This window comes from Accipiter gentilis, chromosome 6 (assembly GCF_929443795.1).
Source record: "Accipiter gentilis chromosome 6, bAccGen1.1, whole genome shotgun sequence".
In the NCBI taxonomy this organism is placed as follows: domain Eukaryota; kingdom Metazoa; phylum Chordata; class Aves; order Accipitriformes; family Accipitridae; genus Astur; species Astur gentilis.
In genome coordinates, this window is record NC_064885.1 from 33,276,745 (window position 1) to 33,302,208 (window position 25,464).

The 25,464-nt window shown below is 41.8% G+C and overlaps 1 protein-coding gene across 1 annotated transcript in view; it reads right to left on the minus strand.

Annotated features, from left to right (window-relative positions):
* The window catches only part of PDE6D (phosphodiesterase 6D), a 39,568-nt gene extending 17,804 nt beyond the window's left edge, over positions 1-21,764 (minus strand). The window contains exon 1 of the mRNA XM_049802885.1: positions 21,597-21,764. Within this exon, the coding sequence (XP_049658842.1) occupies positions 21,597-21,646 (50 nt within the window). The 5' untranslated portion in view covers positions 21,647-21,764. The remainder of the gene's footprint in view (positions 1-21,596) is intronic.
* Positions 21,765-25,464: the final 3,700 nt, after the last annotated feature.

The following is a 25,464-nucleotide window of genomic DNA, read 5'->3' on the forward strand; positions in this document are numbered from 1 at the left end:
TAAGGTTGTAACCAGAAGACCTCAGAGGAATTTACCTCCCTGTAAATCATTATGGCCTATTGTTCCTTACAGAGTTGAAACGCAGGATGTCATGACAGTCATGCAACAATATTAGCTTTAATGGAATGAGGTATTTTGAACCTTGATGTGCCTCTTTATTTTATATCTTTATTCAGTTGTTTTAAAATATGCATTATATTGGCTTGCTTATAAAAGAAAGCTTGGCTTAATTTCATGTTATTTTTGCAACACTGTAAGGAGTCGATTTTTTTTTTACATGTCTAAAAGGATCTTCACACTTCCCCATACTGAGAGGGCACAGACCTGAGCACAGGAACAAAGACTTCTTTGACCAAATTTTTAAATGGGATAAACATGGCTGCTTAGCTGGCATTTTCATATAGTTTCACTTGAATGACCTGTAGCCTTGTGCGAAGAGTGAAAAAAAGCCCCCAAACCTAAAAGGCTTTCAAAAGGCAGTTTTATACAGCACTGTTTGTGGCCAGTCAATGCCTTTGTTCCTTGAAGGCCTCTGCAGTAATTTCTCTATTGAGCTAAGTGATGTTTATTGAAAATGGCACAGCTGAGCATCAGCAGGTTCCCCTGCTGTTTGGTTTATCTATCCTCTGAACTCCAAGCAACATCTTGGTCTGAAAGTGTCCCCCTGGTAAAATAAGCAACTGACAACACAAAAAGCCTAGATGACTTCCAACTGCCAGTGCGTATGTTGTGACTATGTGCTTTTTCATCCATTAATGTTTAATTTCTTTTTTTTCTCCTTCACCTCATGTCTCTTCTTACAGAGCTCTCTAGCATACCAGCCTATTGAGCTCCAAAGACTACTTCCGATAATCCACAGATTTATTAGATTCATGTATTTTAGAAGAATATGTAATTTACTGGAGGTATTAATATACCATGTACTTCTAAGAAGAGATCTGCAGGCTGGAAATTGACGGCAGACAGGGCTTTGGCAGGAACTCATTCCCTGCGCTACCAGTTTGCACAGCTTCACACTGTCACTACCATCTACCTTGGGCTACCCCAGAAAGGAGATGAATCCTATAATTTAACTAGAAAGATTGGATGTCCCACTGAATGGGCAATACACTACAGCTCAGCGACTAATAACTTAAACAATTCCTAGTATTACGCTGTGCTTCAAAAACTTCAAATAATGTTCTCAAAGTAGCTTTTTAATAACTGCATGTTGTAGAGACTGGGAAATAAGCATGAAGACTTGCCCACAGTCACACAATGAATCAGTAAAAGAAGAGGAAAGACGTCTCAGGAGGTGTTTGGCTTCAAGTCTCGTGCTTCAATAAACAATACTGCCTCTCTCTTTACACAGCCAGGAACTGTGCTCTCTGGCTAACGGAAACTTACTCTAACTTGGAGTCACTGTGCAGTAGCACAGATTGCTGCAATCATGCTATGGAGCGGGTGCCAGTGGTTCCCTTCACTCCGTGTTTTTCTTGCTTTTGGTGGTTTCTCATTCACCCTAACTAGAAAGCAGGGTGGTTCTGAATCACTGCCAAGCATTACTAATGGAAGTGGGGGGCAGGAAGGAAATAAAGATGACTACTTGCAGAATTAGAAGTACTTTTTAGTGTCTAAAATGGCATATTAAAGCAGGACAAAAAATAGATGTATTACCTCTGACAATAGAAGCAAAATGCTTCTAGCTAGAAAAATGAGTAAACCTCTGAAACTTACCAATAATGTTCTTGTTCATTAAGACAACTTAAAAACACCAGAAATACAAAACAGGAGAGCTTTTCATGGGGGAAAATACCGCATTTGTTCCTTTCTTGGTTCATATTAATTCAAACAGTTCCTGTGAAAATGCTCAATTTCCTTTTCTTTTTCCTTTTTAACTCTGGACACTCAAGTGTATTTTGAGCTCAGACAAAGTGCTTCAGTGAAGTCCGTATGTGGGTCATGCTTAATATCACAGGTTGTTTCTTTGTTCATTTAAGACAAATAATCAGCTAAGTTAGAAAATCTCACCCACTCTAAAACTTATAGATGCCCCTGATACACAGTTTCTAACATCCTTTAATGTACAAGGTTTCCTTCCACAAAATTTCATTAGGTGTAATGAATGAATGGAAACACAGCGCATTTTCATGTATTCAAATTGTCCTCAAAATTGCCAGCTCTGGGAACTGTAGCAATAATTTTGTAAAATGTAGTCAGCAGTTAATCTGAAAGGACAAAGTCTTAGGACAAATGCTATGGCTGTTCATTGCTGGCAGGGACAGGCAGGCACCATTTTGTACAAAGTGACCATCCATTTGTACAGAATGACATTCAGAGATTACTATCTAAAGGACTCTTAAGAGCTGAACCAATATAAACACATTTTGCTTAAGTAAGTCCAAACAGCCTGATACCACTTCACTCCATCAGCATTCTCAGAGTTAGATTCCTTGAACATGGGCAGTCAGTGGTCAAGCCATTAGTCTAAATTTCAGAGAAAATGCCAATTTTGAAGCTGTTTGGTTAAAATAAACTAAAAATAAACTCTCTGTGCTAGGCAGAATTGTGCTTCCAAAATGAATGCCACCTGACCAGCTCTGTTACAAGGATCCACAAATGGACCTGTAACACTGAGATATTCCCTTACACTGTATTGTAATGGAACTGAATTTTGGGATTAGCTGTTTCCATATCCATTGAAGCTTCCCAGAGTTGGATTCCAAGCAGGCAGACACTATGGGGAAGTGTCCACCCTGTTGCATCTTGCCTTGTTTCCTTTTTTCATTACATTCTTTCAGAATATGTTGGGATCAGAGCAAAACAAAGTCTGAGCACAGTCCCAGAATAAAAAAATGGAAAAAAGCAGTAAGTTCAAGCAGTAAGCTTTTCCTAACTTAACTTTGATTGAAAAAGTTTCCAGTACTTCCAGCCTCACCAGATCCAGCTGAGAATGGGCCAGGACTTGATTTTCACTCATTCTTGTATTGTTTTTATGTAATGTATTAACATATACGGTTTAACATTTTAGTGGGAAATCTTTCAAATCTTAGATATCTACCTGTAGTTGAACTCCTAAACATTGGGCTGCCATTTTTCCTTCCACAAAAGGGCATGCAGAAACATGTATATTTGTTTTGATGGATCTCATCTATTCATGAAGGATGTCTGAACATTTGATAGCCCCATTCCATCAGATTGCTCCACATAGGCCAATTATAAGGAGAAAGAGCAGACCAGTTTGCAAAGATGTACACTGTGACTATACAGCTGGCACCCACAAAGAGAGAATCAGCTTGGATGGGTCTGGCAGCCCCTACCCAGAATGACTCCAGTGTTTTAGCGCTGTACACTTCAGCGCCATAGGCCAGGGATACTAAGCTAATGATAACAAGATAGGCCTGCACACAGCCAGTCCAGATACAGCAGAACTTTAAATGGTCAAGCTCCCTGCTGAACCTCACCTGTAAAATTTTGAGGCTCTTCACACTTTGGGAGCCATTGCCTTTCTCTGCTCTTACTACCAGAGGAGTAACTTCTTGTAAAAAATACTGGTTACTTAGTTGCACAAATAGGTAAAACAACCATTTCAGAAAAGGATACAAATGTACTTAGAAGAGCCTCAAATGAGCTACCTAGGAACTTTGCGAAATAGTAACTGAATCTTACTTAAAGTTAGAAGAAACAAACCTATGGCAGCCAGTTTGTCTGGAGTGCATTTTAGTTCAACCAAGATGAGCTGCTTGGCTTCCTAACACTTGTTCTATTTATTCCTCTACCACAATCTTCTCAGTGTGACGTCTTTACCGAGGAGATCACAACATCCTCTATACTGGCCAGGGAGATTAAGCAGCATACACACACAAAAAAAAACGAGAAAGCAAGAGTCTTTGAGATTTAACTCAAAATCTACGCTGGTTTGCCATAAAGATTTGATGTTTAAATGACTGAATAATGTTAATCTTCCACTAATATTAGACTGCTGTTATGAATAGGTATTACAGGACAAAACAAACCATTTCCTTTTGAAAATATATTTCTTTATCGCTATATAAAAGATGTTTGCTGATTTTCCCTAGGGTATCTTCTGTTCCTGGGAGATACGAATTTAATGGTGGACTTCCTCATGCCTAGCTGGCACTTAGACCACAAGCTAGGGAGCAAGGGGTTTGGTTTTCATTTTCATAAAGCCGATAAATACACTATTCGCTACTAGAATGTCAACTGATATACATTCAGAGCAAAGTCCATCTATTTTTGAAATTACCAGTACCAGATTTTGTAGTATTTCTTTACAAGTTTCATTGGTATAACAAGGATCCCAGGAACATAATGGAAGTAATTAACCTCTCATTTCTGTGTTCACATTCATAAGAGACGGCTTTAGGGTAAGAAGCAGGAGGAGAGAAAAGATCACAGTTGAAACAAAAAGAAAAAATTTATCTCTTGTCAGTAGTCTGGCCACACTACAAAGCATGTACACACAGCAGCAATAAATTAGGGTTTTTTAAATAGAAAAACTAACCAACAATCCTAGCTAGAAGTGCATAGCTGAATGCTCAGATTTGTGCCATCTGAACAGCCTTTCATTTAAATAAGTCTGCTTTAATTGCTTATTTTCTATCTTTTCCCATTGCAAGACAAACAAAGATGCCATTGAGGATGCATCTCCCCTGATAAGGCAATCAGAATATGAGCCTGCAATTACAGTAATATTTTGCATAAAGGCTTCCCTTATTAATCCAAAAGAGCTCTAATTTCAAACCCCAGTATTTTACTATGCTGCCGTCCTCAACAGTGCAACAATTCTTCTGGATTCTTTGTGCCTGTACTCCAAGGAACTCAACTGGGCTTCTTCTCTTTGGAGAACATTTATTTATTCCATTTCCAAGGATAAAAAAGGCACAGTATGGTAGCATCACTGAATGTCTAGCAGTTCAATAACATCTGGTTCTTCATACTACCATTCCTTTGGACTGCTGCCCATGTCAAAGATCAGCACCACATAGCTCACACATACAGATGCATATACTACCTCGACATCTATGTTTATAAAGCCTCCTACTAATCATTCCTGTAGTGCCATAAATTAACATGAAATAGGTGATTAGAGTGTTCACAAAGGAAACAGTCTGCTAGCTTGGTTACTTCTCTCAGATGGATACTGTTTACTCAAGAATTTTACTGTAATCCCTGTTGGCAAAAAATATTCCACAAATATATATTCTATCTTTTAGTGGAATCCTTTTTCTCAGTCTTCACAAACACACACACTCACAAAAGGAAAAAACCCCAAACAAACAAAAAACCAAACTTGTACCAGCTGCAGACACACAAATTCTGCAAAATAAAGGGGAGATACATGTGAGTCCTCCCAGACTGAACTGTATGCCCCTTAAATATCCCTTGGAGAAACACTGTTCTGCAGAGAACTATTGGTAAGAGAAATAAGGTGCCTGCCATGAAAATGTTCTCACACAGATGCATGTACTAAGAGAAGAGAGAAGAAACAGATTATTTACTGCAGAAGCAGCCACCTCTCTCCTCTCTACCAAAGTAACCCTATTGATATAGAGGATTAACATGTGAGATAGTGGAAATCTGGATAGGAAAATCAGCAGTTGTCTGCAATAGTTTAGTCCCAGCATTCTTCTCAGTTGAACTAAACAACTTGGCCATTCAAACTCTAAATAATTAAAAAGAGCTAATCTCGAGACCAAATCTCTTTACAATCCTACTTTAATTCAATGATGAAGGGAGTGCAGCAAGTTTGTCAAGTGACAGATTCACATAATTTGAACATGTCCTAAAGGAGATGGGTCTTGAAAACAGAACACATTATTTTAACCCTAGCTGACTTAGCTATGCTTTAAGTGTGAAACCTTCTTAGCTTCCAGAATAACTGTTAGTTAGTGTTACCTATAAATTTCAGATCAAGTTTTATACTTAATCTTTATTCAAGGTATCAGTGGGAACATTGCTTCCTGTTAAATTTTTGGTGTAGGGCAGTAAATTGATTCATCCTGTTAAAATGGAAAGAAAAGGATTCTACTTGTTGGAGCTATAACTAAACCAATAAAGCCTTAACAAGAAGCAATGCTTCCACCTATGAAGAAAAATAACAGATTTTGAAGGCAATCTAAGAAGCTTCCTGCAGAACTCCTGAGATTCCAGGAGACTCCTTAATTGTAAATTCCAGAATTTAACAGCTTCAATACTAAGACTATTCTGTCACCTGTTTTAAATAAATCTTTCTTCAGTCATCCTCTCTGGACTAAAATTAAAGCATTTCTTCAGATGTGCAAGAAGAACTAGATCACATATGCACATCTACAAAGACTATTGGGATACTTTTTCTTCTGAAGTTCAGCACTATGTCCACAAACATTCGTGTAGCTGTGTCTTGTCTGTAGCTGTAGCTTGTGACAAGCTGTAGCTTGTCCCAGCTGTGTTGGCTGGGACAAAGTTACATTTTCTTCTTAGTAGCTGGTACAGTGCTGTATTCTGGATTTAGTAGAATAATGTTGGTAACACACTGATGTTTTAGTTGTTGCTAAGCAATGCTTATCCTAAGTCAAGGATTTTTCAGTTTCCCATGCTCTGCAAGCGAGGAGGTGCACAAGAAGCTGGGAGGGAGTACAGCCAGGACAGGTGACCCAAACTAGCCAAAGGGATATTCCATACCATAGGACATCATGCTCAGTATATAAACTGGGGGGAGTTGGCTGGGAGGGGCTGATCGCTGCTTGGAGACTGGGCATCGGTCAGTGGGTGGTGAGCAATTGTATTGTGCATCACTTGTCTTTCTTGGGTTATATTTCACTCTATTTGTTATCTTCCTTTTCATTACAATTATTGTTGTTGATATTATTATTACTACTACTACTATTACAATAATATTTTATTTAAATTATTAAAATGTTCTTATCTCAACCCATGCGTTTTACTTTTTTTTCCCTGATTCTCCTCTCCATCCCACTGGGGGGGAGAGGAATGAGCAAGTGGCTGCATGGTGCTTAGTTGCCAGTTGGGGTTAAACCATGACAAGCTGATAAAAACTACTATAGACAAAATAAATAATATTAACTTATTGGAAAAGCAATCCTAATCAATGTTGATGAACACTAATTTCTTCTCTCAGTAGCAAGCAGCATGAAGAAATCTGAAGCCAGGGCAGTGAATACAGAGGCTCAGAAATAACTGTTAAGGCCTCCCTGGGACTTACAAGAACATTTACTCTGCTGGGTCAATTTTCCTTATGGTTCAGACACTGATTACATCCCAACAGAAAGAGATGAGAAAGTGATATCCACCTGCTTCTGTACCTCAACACCTGCGATTTTGTTTGGACACAACAAGGTCTGTTAACTTGATGGCTTATCTATAAAAGATGGTACTGATGATGTTAGCTTGAAGAACTGCTTCTGTATATCCTAAGGGCTCTGATAAGCAGGTTTGCCTTCACCTTCTCTTTTGGAGGGTACTAAATGGATCTGTTAATGAATGTGCTATACGTACAGTTTTATGTCTTCTTGAAACACACTCCTCTCTTCTCTACACAGTGTGTGGGAAGGTGCAGTCTCTGGGTACTTCCTTCATAGAACAAAAGGTCCACAACTTTGCTCTGACTTCCAAAAGACTCAGACTCCCTGGACTTGGACTCCTAGATATTCTAAAATACCCACCTTGGCAAAGAGAACCCCACACCAAAATGGTGCTATCACTGGACAATAAGATGTTAGGAGAAAAAAGGAGCAAATTAGAATTTGTGTATATGACATGACAAGTCAAGGTGTAGAGCAGTATTAGCAAGGACTGTGACACAGGTCCTTGAACACCGACTCTAGCAACTGGGAGGGACTGTAATTTTTTAAAATCTTCTGCAGCAGAAAGACTGGCCAGGGCAGTCTAGGAGTACAGATTTTGTACATTTTAAAGATTTCTTACTTCTGGTTAACTGCCCAAAGACTAGAAGAGGCTATAAGCATGCTGCATTATTACTGAGGAGAGATCCTGTTCTGAGCTGGCCCTTAAAACTCTCCTCCATGCAGAGGAGGGCAGCTATCCTTAACTCTGGACATCTAAGGAACAACAGCTACCACAAAAGCCTTCAAGAGCCATAAGTTTATCTCAGGTGGTAGTTTGTTGTTCTCCAGCAATCTGATATAATTGGTCAATGTTTGGTACATGAAAGTAGGCATCTTTCATATCAAGAGCTGTTCACCCACCTCTTTCACATGAGGGACAGATAGTTGTCCCTAGGGAGAAAGTCCTGCCCTTGATTTTTTTATATTTCTGACAATGTTGATGTTGCTTAGCCTCTTGCTCTTCCAGGGAATCAGGAAAGAGCAGAAATAAAACTGTTGTCAAGAGCATACTTTAACTTGTGCTGCTCAGAACAGAACCTAGGCCAGGGGAGACTTCAGAGTTACTATTAAGTGAGGTATCTACCCATACAGAACAAAGCAAAAAATCACTATTGAAAAAGACTGTTTGCAAAAAACTTTCAGGGAAAATCTGTAGCTCAGTCTTCACAGCGATATGTCTTGATTTCAGAGGGGTCTGTAAAAGAGGAAGAATTCATTTGTGCAAGGGACCTCAGGGACTCAGGGATTTTTATTTGGCCATGGAAAGTTTAGGTTGTCTGTTAGCATTCCAAATCCCCATCAGATCAATAAAGCCTGCAGTCATTATGTCCAATAGCTCCTACCCTCCAGGAAATGAGCTTGTGAGTTTTATTCTACCTGTTAATAGGCAGGTGTTCACACCACCAAAGTCAACTGTAATGGGAGCACTCAGAGATTCTTGTTGGCAGTCTCAGAGAAGGTATGAATAAAAGGTCAAGCACTGAATTTCTCTTGCATTCACACACTGATTCTGTCTAAACTCCCCTTGCTCTACCAAAAGAGACTCTGTACCTCAATACTTTATCAACACAATTTTAATTTTTAAGCAGTACCTTTTATCAGCAATTGAATTAATTAGGAGTTTGTCAATGCATAGGAGCCAATCCAGATTAAGGCATGGAGTGAATTTAGAGTTGAGCTAACTATCCCTTATTTAACCTTTGCCTGGATGTTCTTGTTCTGCATCAAGAGAGTCCCAATTCCAAAGCTTTGAAGTGACTTCTGTGATTTGGAACTGGACACATTTATCTTGGGATAAAGGTATGCACAGTGGAGAAATCAAGCAGAAATAGTTAAGCTGGAGTAAATTTTAAGCATACAAACCATATGGTTTTATCTAGATTAGAGCTTTTTGCAACAGCATAGCCACCTCTTCTTTGACACTAGGGAAGAAAACCATAGACACTGCTTTATCTCAGTGCAGTACATTTACATAGTGTAGCTACATCCATTCAAAAACTCCTGGCACTGAAAAGCTCCATATTGCCCAAGCCAGTTGGCATAAAGATGGTGTGTATTCCCTCAGGGTGGGGTTACAGCTCTGTGTGCTATTCAGAAAAATAGGCCAGACAATTGAATTTTCTTTTCCAGGTGTGCTCATATGCCCTCTCTCACAAGTAATGCTAAAAAATGGCAAAAATGAATGAAAACCTGAAAAGAGACTCTTTACATAGCTTTGAAAGCAAATGCCAATTACGGCCTTCAGGGAAAAGGTGAAACAAGTGCTGCTGCTGCAGTATATCTGTTAATTAGTCTATAAGGATTTGTGTTTATGACAAGAGTGAAAACTAACTATTGCAGCAGAAGTAATACCAGCTGAACACAGTTCTACTGTTTTGTTCAATCTCATAGCGATACTCAGCACATCTGCACCAGCATGAATGTGACACTGGAGTTTGTAGGGCAGAAGTCACTCAGTTCTACTAAAAGTGGTTTATTCAAAGCACTTCAGGCTTTTTTGAACCTCTGCACCTTTAACTGTCTCACAATACCTCACACACAGTGTATCTTTCACTGATTCAATCCAGTGTTGTTCTGTAACCAGGGATACGTCTAGAGATCACCACAGGTTCTCTGGGAAAGCAACTCAGTATCCTTGAAATGTAATTAGAGAATCACAAGGGGATTTAATCTTATTGAGATTTTATAGTAAAACAGTATTTAGCCCTGGCACTAACACTCTCCACCTAATAAACAAAATAAAAATTCAAATCAGCTAGAGAAACAGCTATGACAAGCACTTTCAAAAAGTCCACAATGACAAATGCCAATCTCCTAATTGCTGACACGGCACACCAGGGGAACAAGCCACCGTTTTCCTGGCATTAGCTTAAATGATACCTCGGATATACAATCCATAGGGACAGTAGTGACCTGAATTTCACTGGAGCTACAAATACTTCAGTATGGGGTTGTTGTTTTTCTTAAGTTAGGCTATGTGTGCATGAGAAATGGGCATTGCTTTAGCCTTGCAAACAGTACAACCCTTACAGCCAGGACCTCCATGACTAAACATGAAGAGCATCTTCACTGCCAGATACCCTATTTTTTCATGGATGAACTGGCAAAACATGACTATGAACATTCTCAACACCAAGCTGAGGGATTAAGTAACGATGTGAATACTTAGGTGGATGTCAGTGGCCCTCTAGACTCAAAGGACAAGACCACAGTGAGAATCAGATGTAGTTCTCAAAGGGACAAGAGAAAAATAGGTCATGGATCTGAGCCACTAAAGTAGTTTTATCTCTGGAGCACTACGCAGACAGGACCACATGCTACAATATCAATCAAACAGTTTTCTGGTTTTCCAGTGAAAACTGACAGGACTAAGATTATTCAAGGAAAACAAGTTCATTATCTTGTCTCTTCTGAGGAAAGGAGGAAAGCTTAGAGCACACAGACCAAGTGGAGAATCAAAACAAAATTGAAAATACAGTCAGGAGGGAATGACTGGCAGTTGCATGAGGAAACTAATCTTGTAAATGGACCAGAGTCTGTTGAAAGCGGAGGCAGAGAGGAGGAATAAAGGGGGATTTATGCAGATTGAGGCAGAGCTCTCAAAAAACAAGGACTCCATATCAGAATTACTGTGCTTTTTTTAGGAACCTACTAGAATATGACAAGTGTTTAAATTTGCAGTGTGGATTAGTGATTTGACAATTTAACCATCCCAACATTTTACAGTGTTAGACAGTATAGCAGTCTGAAAAGAGAGTAAACTGTTTGGAAAAGCACTACAGCAAAACACAGAAATCACAAGTAAAAAATTCTGTTCCAAACTAGTTTAGAATAGGTAAAATACTAATATTTGGTTCTGAATGCTGTACTTTAATCAGCCTCTACAGATATACTAATATGAATTATACTGATGTGAACCTCTGAGCATGTCATTAGAAGATCTCTTGAAGATGTAGGGTCCGTGCCCAAAACAGCATCTCCCTGCTTTAGCACACATTGGAATTCAGATGAAAAACATCACTGTGGGGATACAATAACAAAATCTCCAGTGAAATGACAAAAATGCAATGACCTCTATTAATTCCAAGCAGCTCCTATAGCTTTCATTGTCAATAAAATATAGTTGTTTATACTGTTTTAAATTTTATTATTTTAACAAGCTTGTAGCTGTATGTTAAATTTTCAGAGTATATGAAATACATTTTTTATAATTTTAATCAAAATTTATTAATATGTTTTTCAGCTAAAGCAGTGGAAAATCTTATTCCTGCTGCAAAAAAGAAGAGCATGTATAAATAATACGATCAGCTGCAGTTCACAAGTGGATTCTTGCAATTTAGTTAATAATAACAAAACAATAAAAATTTAGTTATTAAAAAGCTAGACTTACAGCTGATACAAATATGTTTTTAAAATATTATTTTGGTGTTTCAAAGTGTGAACTTCATAAGCATTTATGCTAAGTTGAATGCTAATGTTTTTTAAGTTACATGCAAAAAAATGCTGTAATTAGCATTATCTGCACCATTTACAGGTGTGCCTACATTAAAATACAGTCTTTATTTATTTACATTTGCACCTTTTCAAGCATTCATCTGCCTCATTCACTGCATTTACTATTTAAGAACTGGCAAAACTGGAACTTGTGCAAACAACATTATAAAGCAGGAAAACAAGGAACTACTGTTTTATCAGTGAAACAAATGCAAGAGACCATCACGAACCAAGAAACAACTCCACCTGGCCACTGGCAGGGCTGTATTTAAATGAGAAAGAGGGCCTTACTGAGGGCAGTATGGCTAGAGGTCTTAGAGGAGTTAAGGTTTGCTCTACAGCTGCCTGATTAATGCCTCACCTCTGCTTTGTATAGGCAGGGAGAAGGTCAGGGTGTGACTGCCAGTGGCAAGAAGGGGGCTTTAACCTTCTCTGAGGAATAGACCAGAGCTGTGAAGAGGTAAGCTTACAACTTTCCTTGGGGAATTTGTTTTTTATTTTGTAAGTAGTACTTCAGGCTACTTCAAAATACATGTATAGGTTTGTGGAGGTTTTTTGCTTAAAATGCTAAGGAACTTATTCAAATGGCAGAATGGAAGATTCTAGGAGAACCAGGGAAACCATTTTTTCTTTCTTTCTATGAAGTTAAATGTTTCTCTGCAGAAGCTGAGCTTAGGGTCAGTGTTATACTAATATAATGCAGTTCCCTTTGAAGGAATTATAGGGGGAAGCACATAAACCAACTCTTTCCTGGAGCTGTTTAAATAGCGCATTTTTATGGCAACAGTGTAACTGTAATGATTCCTTGTGGATTAATGAGGGTGCCATACATGAACAGCCCAAACTGGATTGAGAAACTTATTGGCTCTTCTCTCTCTTTCTGGAAAAAATATCTTAAAAATAATGTGCATCTGCTCCCCAAGGCTGCATGGGATTTTCAGCCAATGATTTCCTATGTCTGGCTCATTGAGAGCTGCAGGAGAATAGAGTCTCTAATGGCACTTGCTACGTGGTCCCAGACCCTGTTTGTGTGTTTGCCTGGTAACTTGTCACTAAGTACAGTAATGCTAAAGACCCCTTGCATGGAACAAGGGGAAAGAAGATGACTACCGTACTGAAGTCATCTCAAATGCATTTCTCTTTCTTAAAAGATGTGACCACAGACCTAGTGACGTGAAGCTAAAATGTTCAACTAATAATGCTATGCTAGGATTATAGAATTAGTGCTGCAAGGGTAATTAAGCATGGTAATGTGAGAAGCCCCCTCAGGTGAGTTGGTGGTGAGTGCTGGAGAAGACCGCATGAAGCTATGTTGAGAACAAGTTCATCTGATCTAAGACTAAGGCTGTGGGCATGACACCTAACAGCAGCAGTGGTTGGAGAAGACTGCTGTTTACAGCCCTTCCCAGCTGCTTCTTACTTTCTCCCTCAAATCTAACAGCTGAGCTGTTTGTAAAACTGCTAACCTGATCTACTTGACCAGCACAGGTCTCTGCTCCTTAACCTATTGCTTAAGCTGTTTAAGCTAGCATGCCTTATTCTGACTGAAACAGGAGGTTGCAGTGCTCATCTGAGCAGCTCAGCTAGTAAATCTGAAAATGAGGTAACAAGCAGCTGGGGATGGTAATCTGTGCTCTGCACAGCTGCTGTGACAGAAGCACACATCAAGAAGAATGTAAGGGCAGATATTTTTCAGATGTAATCTTCCCTCAGATGCAACAAACCTATACCACTTCCTGGACTGAGCATTTTTAAATGTCACTTAAAGGCTAATAAAGTTCAAGTGACATAACAATCAGGAGGACTTTTTTCCTCCTTATCTCAGCTTCTGGGAAAATAACTTTACTAGAGAAACAATGAAGTCTTGTCAGTAGGACTGGGACTGAAGGGTGAGTATTCTAATGTACTAAAGAGTCTACCCTAAAGACTTAAACTGGAAGTCAAATGTCTAAAGTATCTCCAGAAGATCCCCCTGTGTTAAAGGTCAGTAGGTATTTCTTGGTGTCCAGTTTCCAGATAAGTTGGTCTATTCCACCACATGGCAGTACGCTAATGGGGACAATGGTGGTGGTTCTACCCTCTCTCTGCAAACCTCTTCCTTCAAGAGGAGTTGGGGTTGCTGCAGAACTCCCTTCAAGCACAGAGCTAGCAACAGTCCATGCCAACAGATGAACAGAAAATAGAATTTCCTTTAGCTTTCCAAACCAAAGTGACTTGATGTTAACTCTCACTTGCCTGGCAGGCTGTCCCCAAACAGAAGGTTCTGATACTCTTAATAAAACATCAGATGGATTTTTTGGTTCCAAGCATGTGTAACCTTCCTTTTGGAAAAGCTTAAATCAAGTAATCTGAAATGTGGAGGAAAGAGGCATGCAGGCAGATGATCTGCTTAGGTGGGGTATACTTTCATTGGTGATTAAAGTGTAAAATCCCCCCATTGTCTTGATAAAATACATAGGAAAAGATGGATATAATCAGCTGCCCCAAGGACCAAATGAGCTTCTGACTACAGGGTAGATAAGGTTTATGTATGCAGTGTAGCATACAGACTGACCCATACAAATACTCCTCTATAGAATTACTAAAGTAAAATCCCCTGCACTCTGATTTCCTCTAATGGAAGGAAATGTTGCTCCTAGTTAGTTAAGCAATTCTTTCAATACAGGAGTGGATAAATTTAATAACATGATGCTTTTGTGCACTGTTATCCCAAAGGCTGACTGAAAATAAAAAATTACTTCTCTTGCTTTTTACCTAAGCCTGTCATTTTTCCAGAAGAATGTTGCCTGATATTCTAGTCATGAACACAATCAACTCAGTTTCACTCGTGGCTGAATTAATCTGATACTGTTTCCCTTAAGTCTCTTCTATACCTAACATTTCTGTCACAGTGAGAACTCTGGTCAGGAGAAATCTGACAATTGAATCTCAAGTTCATATTCACAACTGAAAATCCTGGCTGTCAATCAGGATTTAGCAATATGCAGCTGAGAAGTCGTTCCTACTGTTGCTCATGAGAACCTTGGTTACTGTGAGGTGTCTTCTGGACATGGCATCCCAACAGTCCTACTGTGTCTACTTTGACATGATGTCAAATGGCTTTGAAAACTTCATAGTAATGCCCAATGAATGTATGGGGGTGTTTCCTCAAAAACTGTCATCTACTCTTAATGCTGGTCTGGGAGTGATGCTACACAGATGCCAAACCTCTTGTTTCTGTGGGTGCTCCTGATGTAGTCTCAGGATAAAAAGGCAGCCCCTGAGAATGGTTTTTAGTATTTAGTACTCACTACTGTAATTTTTTGCACATCAAGTGTAAATACATGTGGAAGTCAAAGGCAGAAGTTGAAGTACAGTGGCCTGCTATCTTATGAACTTCATGTAAAATTTTGATTCAACATTTTTTCCAGTTCAACTTAAATTCAGAGATAAACATGTGTAACAGCAAGTTGAATCTGCTTCCACACTAAGTGCTTTAGCTAAAAGAAAACTACTTTTTTCAGAGACATGGGAGACACATCAGATGTCTGTATATAAAAAAAAAAAAACCCTACTCTGAACAGTATCTGTTTAATTTGAAGATTTTTAGCTGCCTTCCCTGCTTGTCTACATCTGCGTAAGCTTGGCTTTTTTCCTACGTGTTGGCTGTGAAGATGTATGGTGGGGGAAGAAGCTGTATCAATTCTCACTTGATGGATTAAATAACTGTCTTCTCCTGTGTGAAAATCAAAATACTGTAACAACAGCTGAAGCACCAATGACTTCCAAGGATGCAAAGAGTAACTGATATTATCTTAACATGATATAAAGGAAATAAGGGGGAATAATTTTTCTAATGACAACTGCATTATTTTAAGTACCTTGTTAGGTCAGCACTAAGCAAGCAATTAAAAATACTGAAACCATAATTCCAGTGAAATGCTGGATGGGTAAGCTTTGGAGAGATGAAAGGATAAATCTTAGAAATAAAATTCTAACCACAAGGTGCTAAAGTAATATTGCTGACTAAAAAGAAAAACCCAAATGTCAATGTCAACTTACATTTTTAAATCAGTGTTAGTTAGATGTATCCTCTGTAGCACCTGGCAACTCATTTGTTTCCTGTGATGGTGGAGCTCTTGATGCCCTTTCCACTGTCAAGGGCACAAAGCACTACTTCCAACACTACAAGTGGATTGCATTGAATCTGAAATGCAGAAAACTGACTGCAGCTCACTCGGGTATAAAGTTAATGCAAATCACTAGTTTAAGCATAATTAAATATGTACACTTTTTTCAATTAAAGTTAACAAAGAGAGAACATGAAGTTTTTTGGTGTTCACTGACAAACCAAACCTGGTAAAATTGCTCCTGCTTTATTTGCAGGTATGCCTCATGACTTATGCATAAGAAACATGATGAGTCTGTATTTAGCATGCCAGAACTATAGATCATTGAATACTGTGGAACTTGTGTCAATGCTGAAAACAATTCTCATATGGTAAAGGTACCTTGACCACAGTGACACTTACTTAACTACCAAGTACAACCTGGCTAAAGCTTCTCTGCAAAACTCTGGCCTCTTTGAACCAAAGATCTCTTGACACTGCCAGGCTGGGAACTTGTTCTGCAGTCAGACTAACTGGGAATGTGTACAGCTCTTGCTTGTAAAGTACTCTAAGGTTTGTAGACAGGAAAGCAATAATGAAAGTTCAAGAACAAAAGAAGACTAATTTTTCATATGATATAAATAATGAATTATATGCATTAGGTGGAAGAACAGTCCAGTTTTTAGAAACCAGAAACATGGATGAGGGACCATAAAGTCATGTTTTCTAGAGTGTTCTAAAATTGCATTGGCTGTCTATAGAGTGTGTTGCCCAGCTTCTGGGCAGCCCTGTTCCCTCTTATCTGGCCAGTGTCTCCTTTTAACCCATGAATTTGGTGATTCATCTTTCTATTCCATTGCAAGAAATCTAAACACACTGAGATCTGAGGGAAGTGCACAGAGGAAACCTCAAAACAAAGGGGAACTTTTAAGCCAATTAAAGCTGCTACCTTGTTAGTTTTGTAAACACTGAAACAGATAAGCATTTTAAATGAATAAGCAGTTAAGGATCTACTGGCCTACCAACTAAATTGGAAACTCAATTTGATGGAGCTTCCATTTGGATTTCTCAACTTTTGAATGCTGCATCAAACTAGTTCAAAACTTCAGTGACTATTCTAGGAATTGATAGGCAAGATTGCCATTGACTACAGTTTCTGTGTGTATAGCAGAAACCAGGCAGAAGTTGGAAATGGAAGTCTCTGCAGAGTAATATAAAGTTCATAGATGCTCTTAATGGTTTCTGGTATAACTATATTTTCATTACAGCTCTATCTTTCTAAGAGGTTAATGCTCTGCTAGAATTATTTTCTAGACAGAAAGACAATAGTGAGAGGAGGATTGGAAGCAGCTCTGAGAGCTAGGAGGATGTGGCACAGGGAACTTTGAGGATCCCAGAAAGTAGGACAGCCTTTGACATATAAAGTTTTACTTGTGAATGTTGGAGTGCCTGAGCTACGGATATATGTTTATACTGACCACAAATACTAGTTTCATAACTCCATAATTATTCTGACCTACAGTTAATATTGCCTCTTCATGCTTATGTTAACCATATTAATTTGTTTCAGGAGACTTCAGAAGTACAGCAAGCTATACTGCATAGCCTTAATGGAAGTTCATGGAGAAGCTTACCTTAAACTGATAAATATCTATAGGGCAACTAACACTATGGAGATCCAAATCCGATGACTCCTCTGTACAGAAGCAAATAAAATAGGTGATATCTTGTTTGACTTGTAAGACTTAAAATAGAAAATGGATGTGCTTACTCATATGTTGAGAGGTTAGACTTGGCACCTAACTATGCTGTGAGACCCAACTGATTTGTTCGGGTTTTCTCTTCCTTGCTGTTCTGGCTGAAACATTACAGGAAGAAGTGCATAAAGAAGTTGAACTGTGGCGCCTCAAAAGCTGGATGTGAATCTGTTGTTGCAAACCATGACTGGATATTTCTAATCTACAGCATGGATGCTATATAAGAAAGCAAAGCATGTATGCTTTCCAAATGCTGGCACACCAAATTAAATAGGGTAACTGTCTACAGTGTCCTTATTCTAGTGAATATAGTGCACAAAAAAAACATTTTGTGCTAGTCCATATCAGAACAAAGATAAACAGGCAACCCACAAATTATCAAGGGGGCTGGTGGGGATAAGCCATCAACACCCCCCCTGCCCCGAGTCTTGACTGTTGGGGAAATACATTATCGGTGTTACTTTTCTGAAAAAGGATGCTAAATGCATATATGTAATAGTTCACACTAAGTCTAAAGATAAAATGACAGAATGAAACCTGAAGAATGTATTGAAAGGGGAAGTGAGGGTCAAGTAAAATGCTAGTCTGTAGCTTGACAGAGTAACCGTCCCATCTTCTGGAGAAAAAAGGCATAATCAAATTTCATGCATTTGAGATTATAGGACCAGCTGTGCATAAATACTTGTGGAAATAAGACTTGGCTAATATTCCAGAGGAATGAATCTTCAGTTACAACTGAACTGATATTGCTTATAGTCAAATGACAAGTCTGTATTTTCATAGTACTAGACTACCTGTAGATATTAAGTGTGAACAACTGCTGTTCAGGTGAGTGCCTTCAAAACAGGGAGTTGATGAATGTACTTACAAGCTCTGTTAACAAATACTGTCCCTGAAGAAGTGACAAGCTATAAAAGTTTTTGTTGTCTGCTTTCAATCTTCCACTGCACCATATTTACTGGACTGTCAGTGTTCAATTTTTAACTGGTGCTGTAAAAATTCTTACAGCAAGTGTCATAAAGTATAATGAAAATCCTCATTTGCCTGCAAGCATCAAATATTTCTCCTTTGGTTTTAGTCATTTTAAAATAGCAAAATCTATGGGAAGAGGCAGTAAATGTTTCTGGCTTGAATTTCAGGACACTAGCCACAACATGTTTCTGCACTAGTGTCATAGAGGAAGGAAAGCATATCTGCTTTAAAGTTAGAGGGTGAATTTGGGCTATTATTTAATTCCCACAGCAGCATGTCCCAATGAGTTGGAAAGCTTGTAATTAACCTCTTCTTGGGAACCACAAGTAAACAGAATTTGTTTGAGGAAACTGTGATTACCCAATGCGAACTGGATTTCCAGCTAGAGTGCCTGTTCCTGTGTTTAAGTAAGTATTGTGGAAGTCTGCTTCCTCAATGATGCTTTCTGCCCTATTGGCTGATCTTGCCACACAAGGAATCTGATACATACAGAACCTAGGTGTAATACTGTGCTAGTTTCTTGTGCTAAAACCAAGTTCAGTTTGAAGTGCCAAGCTTGCAGGGTGTGCTTAAGTTGGTGGAGTTGAACTCCCTCCCTCTTGGAAGGAGAGGAGAAAGTTTTCAAGTACTCAAATTATTAACTCAACAGCTTTTTGGAACATGTTTCTCTCTTCCTTTCTATTAAGTAAATTAAATTAGCACACACAGCAGTAGAGTGGATGGGAGATAAAGAATCTCTTTAAAATGTAATTCTTTCCAGAATACACACACAGTAGAAGTCTGAGCTGATGGCTGCCTTGCAGAGAGCATGGTCACAGCTGGGCATGAGTCGTTTCCTGTGTGGATGGCATAGTGTCTCAAGGCTTCCCCTCATAAATGAGGAATGTCTGTTCAGCTGCTCTTCTGGTTTACTAAAGGCATATGTAGATGTTTTTCAGCTATTTTTAACTTGCTAAAAGTTCCAATTGTGACATGTTTCTCCAAACCTTCCTGTTTCTCAGACTCTATACTACTTGGCCCCTATGGCAACTACTGAACTACTCTAGCATGTTTTCGGAGAGCAGTCATGGTTTTTTGCCTAGAACTGTCCTGTCAGAAGTAAAGTTTATATTGGTGTTTTGCAAGGACAAGCAAAGGAAGACTAAACTTGAGGTACTTCAACCTGGAACTCCAGAGTATTTCTACTAGAGCTTCTTGCCTGTGCTATGGATGCTTGAGATAATAGAAGTTTACCTTAGGTTTGTCTAACATCCTTCCTCTTAAAGGGCAAAAAGCATTTTCTTCTTAAGCCAACAGACAATAAAATGGGTTATTTCATCTAAAGTTGGACAAAGACCTTCATGTAAATTCTGCTACCCAGGAAAGACTATATACAAATGCATGCAAAAAGCACTTGAAAGTTTATTCCCTAGGCTTAACTTTCCAAGCACTCCTCACTTCTACCAACAGCTTAGACTTGTCTTGTCAGAAGCTTATTCTTTTTCTAATTGCTGGCACAAAAGGTTCTTAAATCATGTTTTGACAGCTGAAATATTACATCTTCATAAATAAAAAGAACTGTCAATAGCACTAGTGCAGAAGCAAAGGAACCAGATGCAGTACTAAAAGCTGGGGGAGGGGACAATGGTTCAAAAGTTAAGAAAAGCATCTGCCTAGTTTGATAGCAGCTATCTGTCTAAATCCAACCTAGAAAATTAGATCCTGCTACAGCTGGCATAGAGATCATGAGCATCTTACTGGACAAAAACCCCTGTTTAGAAATAATAGTATTAGATGAAGAGGTTATTCTGTTCACTTCTCTCTGTTTCATTGTAAAACCAAAAAAAAAAAACCCCACACCAACCAAGGCACAACAATTTTCTGCTGTCTAAAGGTCAAACTAGCAAGCTTGCATTTGTCTTCCAAGCTTAGAAGAATCTACTATAGTAGTTTTATTTTACATGTGACATATTTTTCCCACCCTTAGATTGCAAATGGGCCTTTAGGTTCAGCCTTTCTCCACTGAAATTCGGGGTTGGAAGGGTGCATGCAGGATCTCACTTTGCTTCCGAGCTCAGATCTATTTCATGTCCTCAGCGTTAAACTGATATTCAGAAACACAGATAGGAAATGAGAATGCTTTTTGAAAGCCACAACATGAAAAGTTTTAAAATTAACTGCACAGAAAGGCATTAACGCCTAGAATGCTAATTGCATTAGCCATAAAAGACACTGTATGACCAACACAACGTGTGCCAGTACCTCACGGTATGAAAAGGAACAAGATATTTAGTTGCTTCTGGACCTGAAGACCAGGTATTTCCTTTCCAAACTGAGGTGCCTAAGTGCAGACTGGAGGGGAAGGGATCAGATCCTCCTGGGACCGAGGGCACCGGGTGCCGAGCTGCTTCACCTGCCCTCTGTAAGCTGTCCTCGCTGGCCGAGGCGGGGGGCTCCCCCTGCTCCGGTGCCCCCGCCTTCCAGCCCAGCCCCTCTTCTCCGGCCACCCATCAGCAGCCGCCGGGCGGACAGCTCCGGGGAGGCGGCGGCCGCCGTCAGCCTGGTGGGGGCTCTGGCCATCTGCCGCCGCCGCCCCGGTGGGGACCCCCACCCCCCCGCTCCTCGCAGCGGCACCCAGCGCTACGGGGGGGGTCCTTCCCCGTCCTCCGCCCGTCCCTCCCCAGCCGGCTCAGGACCTGTCCCAGCCCCGCGGGGGTGCAGCCGCTTCCAGGGGGAGGGACACCCGCCCCACCACCACCGGAGGGGGAGGACGCCATTGGGAACAGCACAGCCGGGGAGGCGTTTCCATGACAACCCCCTTCCCGCCCCGGGGGCCCTGCACCCGCCCTCGCCACAGGGGGGCGACCATCCCCGTACCGCCACCCCACCCCACCCCCCCCGCCGCCTCAATCCCTCCCGGCCGGCTCCCGCCCGCCTCACGGCCCCCGTCGGGAGGATACAGCTTGAAGCCCCGGAGGATCTCCTTGGCCCGCTCGTCCGTGGCCGACATGGTCCTGCCGCGCCGCGGGCGGACGGGGCTGGGCCGGGCTGGCCTGGCTGCGCGGGCCTGGGCGGGAAGGCGGCGGTGACAGCGGCGCCTCAGGACCCCCCCCCACCCCTCCCCCCTCACTCCCTCGCACCCGCCACTGGCCGGCGCAACCAACCCGAGCGGCCTCCCGCCGCCCCGCCCCCCGGCCCGCCTCTCCGGCCAATCATCCGCTGCCGCCGCCTCGCCGCCCCGCCTTCTGGCGCATGAAGGACGGCGCGGCTGTCCATTCAGACGGCGCGTTCGCGCCCTCCGCTCCCCCTCCCCCCCATTCAAGGGCGGCTGCGCAGCGGTCGTTAAGGCGTACTCCCCGGCCGAGCCTGACGTCGCCGGGGGACGGGAGTCGCCGCAGGACAAACCTCTCCCGGCCGCTCCGCTCCGCCGTTGTGAGGCTGGGCCACGGGGGGGCGCGGGCCGGGAGCGGCGGAGGGAGCGGGCGCCCCCGCAGGCAGCGGCGGCGGCCCGGGCGAGGCGAGGGGAGGGGGGGCCTCCGGGGGTGGGGGGGTGTAGTCGAGGGGGCGAGAAGCCCCCCCAGGCCTGGTCAGCACCCGGCCGACGCCAGCCCTCAGGGCTCGGGTAGCGAGCGGGCGAACGCCGCCTGGGCTGTGCCCGAGCTGCCGGAGCTCGGTTGGCGTTTCTCCTCCCGCGGTGAGGAGCCGAGCTCCAGTCGTGAGTTTGGGTAGTACTGGGGACCGGGGTGCTTGCTGCGTTCAGACCCAGAGCAACTTCTGTGCGTGCCTAGGCCGGAGCTGACAGGACCAGCATTATGGAGAAAGTTTAAAATAAATAGTTGGTTTTCCCTCGGACAAAAGCAGCCGCCTTGGTGCTGCGGAAATTTGGGCTTTGTGTTTGTGTAGCAAAGTAGCTTGTTGGGGAAAGTCTCTGGTTCGTTAGTGCACCCCAGAAGCCAGGCTGTTCTTTAATATGAGCACGACAAATTAAGTCCTCCATTAACAATCTGAGCGCAGCTAATACAAATAATTAATAAGTCATGAGAAAAATAAAGGCAGCAGTTGTAATCCAGGCTCAGAACAAGAACAGTGAATAATCAGGGTGCCATCAATACGTTCATGGCTCTGCTTGCCTCCAGATCAGCCACTGTACAAATGAGAACATGAACATTAATAAAGGTTGCATTTACTGCATAAGGACAAGGCCACTGCCAGTATAACCAATAAGAGATCTTAATAATAAAAATAGGTAGCATTTATTTCCCTGATGTATGTGATCCATGCTCAGTTCCACACCATCAGTTTAAAAGTGTATGAACAGATCATTTTGAATCTGGGCAGAGTGCCAGGGTACGCTATGCTAATATATATCTATCTTTTATTAAGAGTCCTTCCTGGGTTTTAGATAGCATGCAATTACACAGCCTATTTAAGGAAGAGAGACTGAAGATCACCCAACAAAAAAGACTGACAGGGAGAAAAGGCAAGCAAGAAAAAAAGCAGACCTGAAGAAGGCAGAAACAAATGGTTGTGTGGGGGGGGGGAAGAGCCTGCCTGGTAGCAGTATGACATGCCAGTTCCCACAAGACATAAGGCACTCAATCCTGCCTCTGTTCAGGCTCCTCAGAGATGAAAGAGACAGAGACCAAATGGATCTCCCAGCAAGGAACAATTGCAGCATTGAAGGGCTTCTCTAGCACGGGGGTAGGAGTGTTTCCAGAATTTGGGGCCTTTGTGTTTTCTGGCCAAATCTCAGAATTCACCTTGCTGTGCAGGGAAGCACAGGCCTCGCATTTTTTAATTTCTGAAAATTACAGAAGAGCTCATGGCGGAAGAGTGAAGTCCTTGTGACTGCTCTGGGCACGAGCAACAGTGGAACATGTGACACCGTAACTCAGTGACAGAAGCCCTGGGATCTCTCCTCTCAAAATCCTTTAGCTGCTTTAACACAAACACCACCCTTGAGCACATCGTCTTTCCAATCTACTTGCAAGAAAGTTGCTGCAAGTATCACTATCCCTTGGTGCCACTTTGTACTGAAAATTTCACCTTTGCTTTCACATCTCTGGCAGGTGTGACAGTTTCTGAGATGCCATTGCAGGTGAGAAGACACATCCAGCCTGCTTTCTGCTTCCCCAGAAGCTGTTCTCTCAAGGTGCAGATAAAGGAGCTGGTGTTTCTGCAGATCAGTGTAATTGGGAGATAGTTTCATAAACTGGGGCTTCATCCCACCCCACATTTGATGGAAGGGGTTGTACAACTGCATATCTGCAACCACCCAGACACACACATCACTCCTCGCCTGGCCAAGGTGCAAGATGAGAGTCCAGCAAGCAGCTTAGTCTCTGGATCCTGGGAAATGCAGAGAGCCTGACAGCTTCTTCAGCAGAGCGTGGGTACTTCCATCACCCTGTGCTCTGGAGATGTGTGCTGGCAGCTGTAGGGGTCGGAAGCCTGGAAGGAGAGAAGATAAATGGATGAAGTACAGTGAAAGCATGCACAGATGAGGAACAAAACTGCATCCAGGACTGTGTTAGCATTTACGCAGCCTAGCTTACCCCTAGAGCTACAGGCCATTCAGTTATGTGCAGATGCACCTGCTCCTGCTTTAACATGACCATGGTGCCAACAGTTGATTTTATTTTGCTTGGAGTCGTTGGGAAGTAAAATTATTACAGACACTTTAGGAACCAGATCCTAATCCTGGCAGCTAAATCTAGCCTAGTGTATGATTTCTCAATGTAATGTGTATTATCTGGGTTATTGGTAAGGTCCTATGTTGTCCTAATGTACCTCTTTTCACAAGAGTTTTTGATTTAAACTGCCTTATTTATGAAAGCTAAGGAAGAAGGTAAGAAACACAAAAGTACCCCCTTTCACTGTCAGCCCTCTCCTTGGTAAGGCCAGGTGGTAATTTTCTTGCCAATGACACATCAGAATTGGGACTTCAGGAGGGGAAAAACTAGCCCTGGAATCATGTCCCAGAGCGCTGGGAGGTGCACACCTACAAGGGGTGAAGCTAGTGCTGCTGGCCTGGCAGGCAGGAGGCAGACACAAGGCCGGGTGCAGACACTGACAGACTGAGCAGCTGGAGTTACAGGGTGCACAAGAGCCTGAAGAACCAGACACTGAACTCAGTATGATAGAAACTACAGGACAGAGGGGTGTCATTGTGCTGTTAATCACACCCTTTCCCTGTCTCTGTCCCTTACAGGTGACTTTGCAGCCTCGTGCCTTGGCTTCTGACTGAGAGAAACCATGTTCTCAAAGTCTCTCTCTGGGGCTGCACGACCCCACTGCTTGGGGAGATTACTCTGGATTTACAGTTTCTTTTCTTGGGCAATGCAGGGAAATAAGGTGCATTATCTGCTGCCTAAAAGGGACCTGGATTGCAGAATCACAAGGGGAAGAGACGGGGTGAGTCAAGAGATAATGCCAACATTAAAAGATAAAATGGATTAACATCTCTCTGCACGCAGAAAGCTGCGTGGGTGGAGCAAGAGGTTGCAATAGCAGTTTAAAAGGGGATGAGACAGCTGGGCATCCTCGTATTTTTCTGTTAAAAAAAAGAAATCCATCCCAAAAGCTGAGCTTAGCTGACGCTATCCTCCAAAGTCCACATCAGTCAGCCAGGCCGGCTGTCCGCAGTCAGGAGGTGTAAGGACAGCCTGACTAACAGACCCTCCTGGCTGACCTACACAGGGCTATAACGCAGCTGATTTTCACCTGCAGGCTCAAGCGAGACATTGCAAAAGTGATCCATGGGAAATAGCTCACAATCATATATTTCCATTTCTAGTTCAGCTTGGGATTTCAGCTTTAACGACTCTT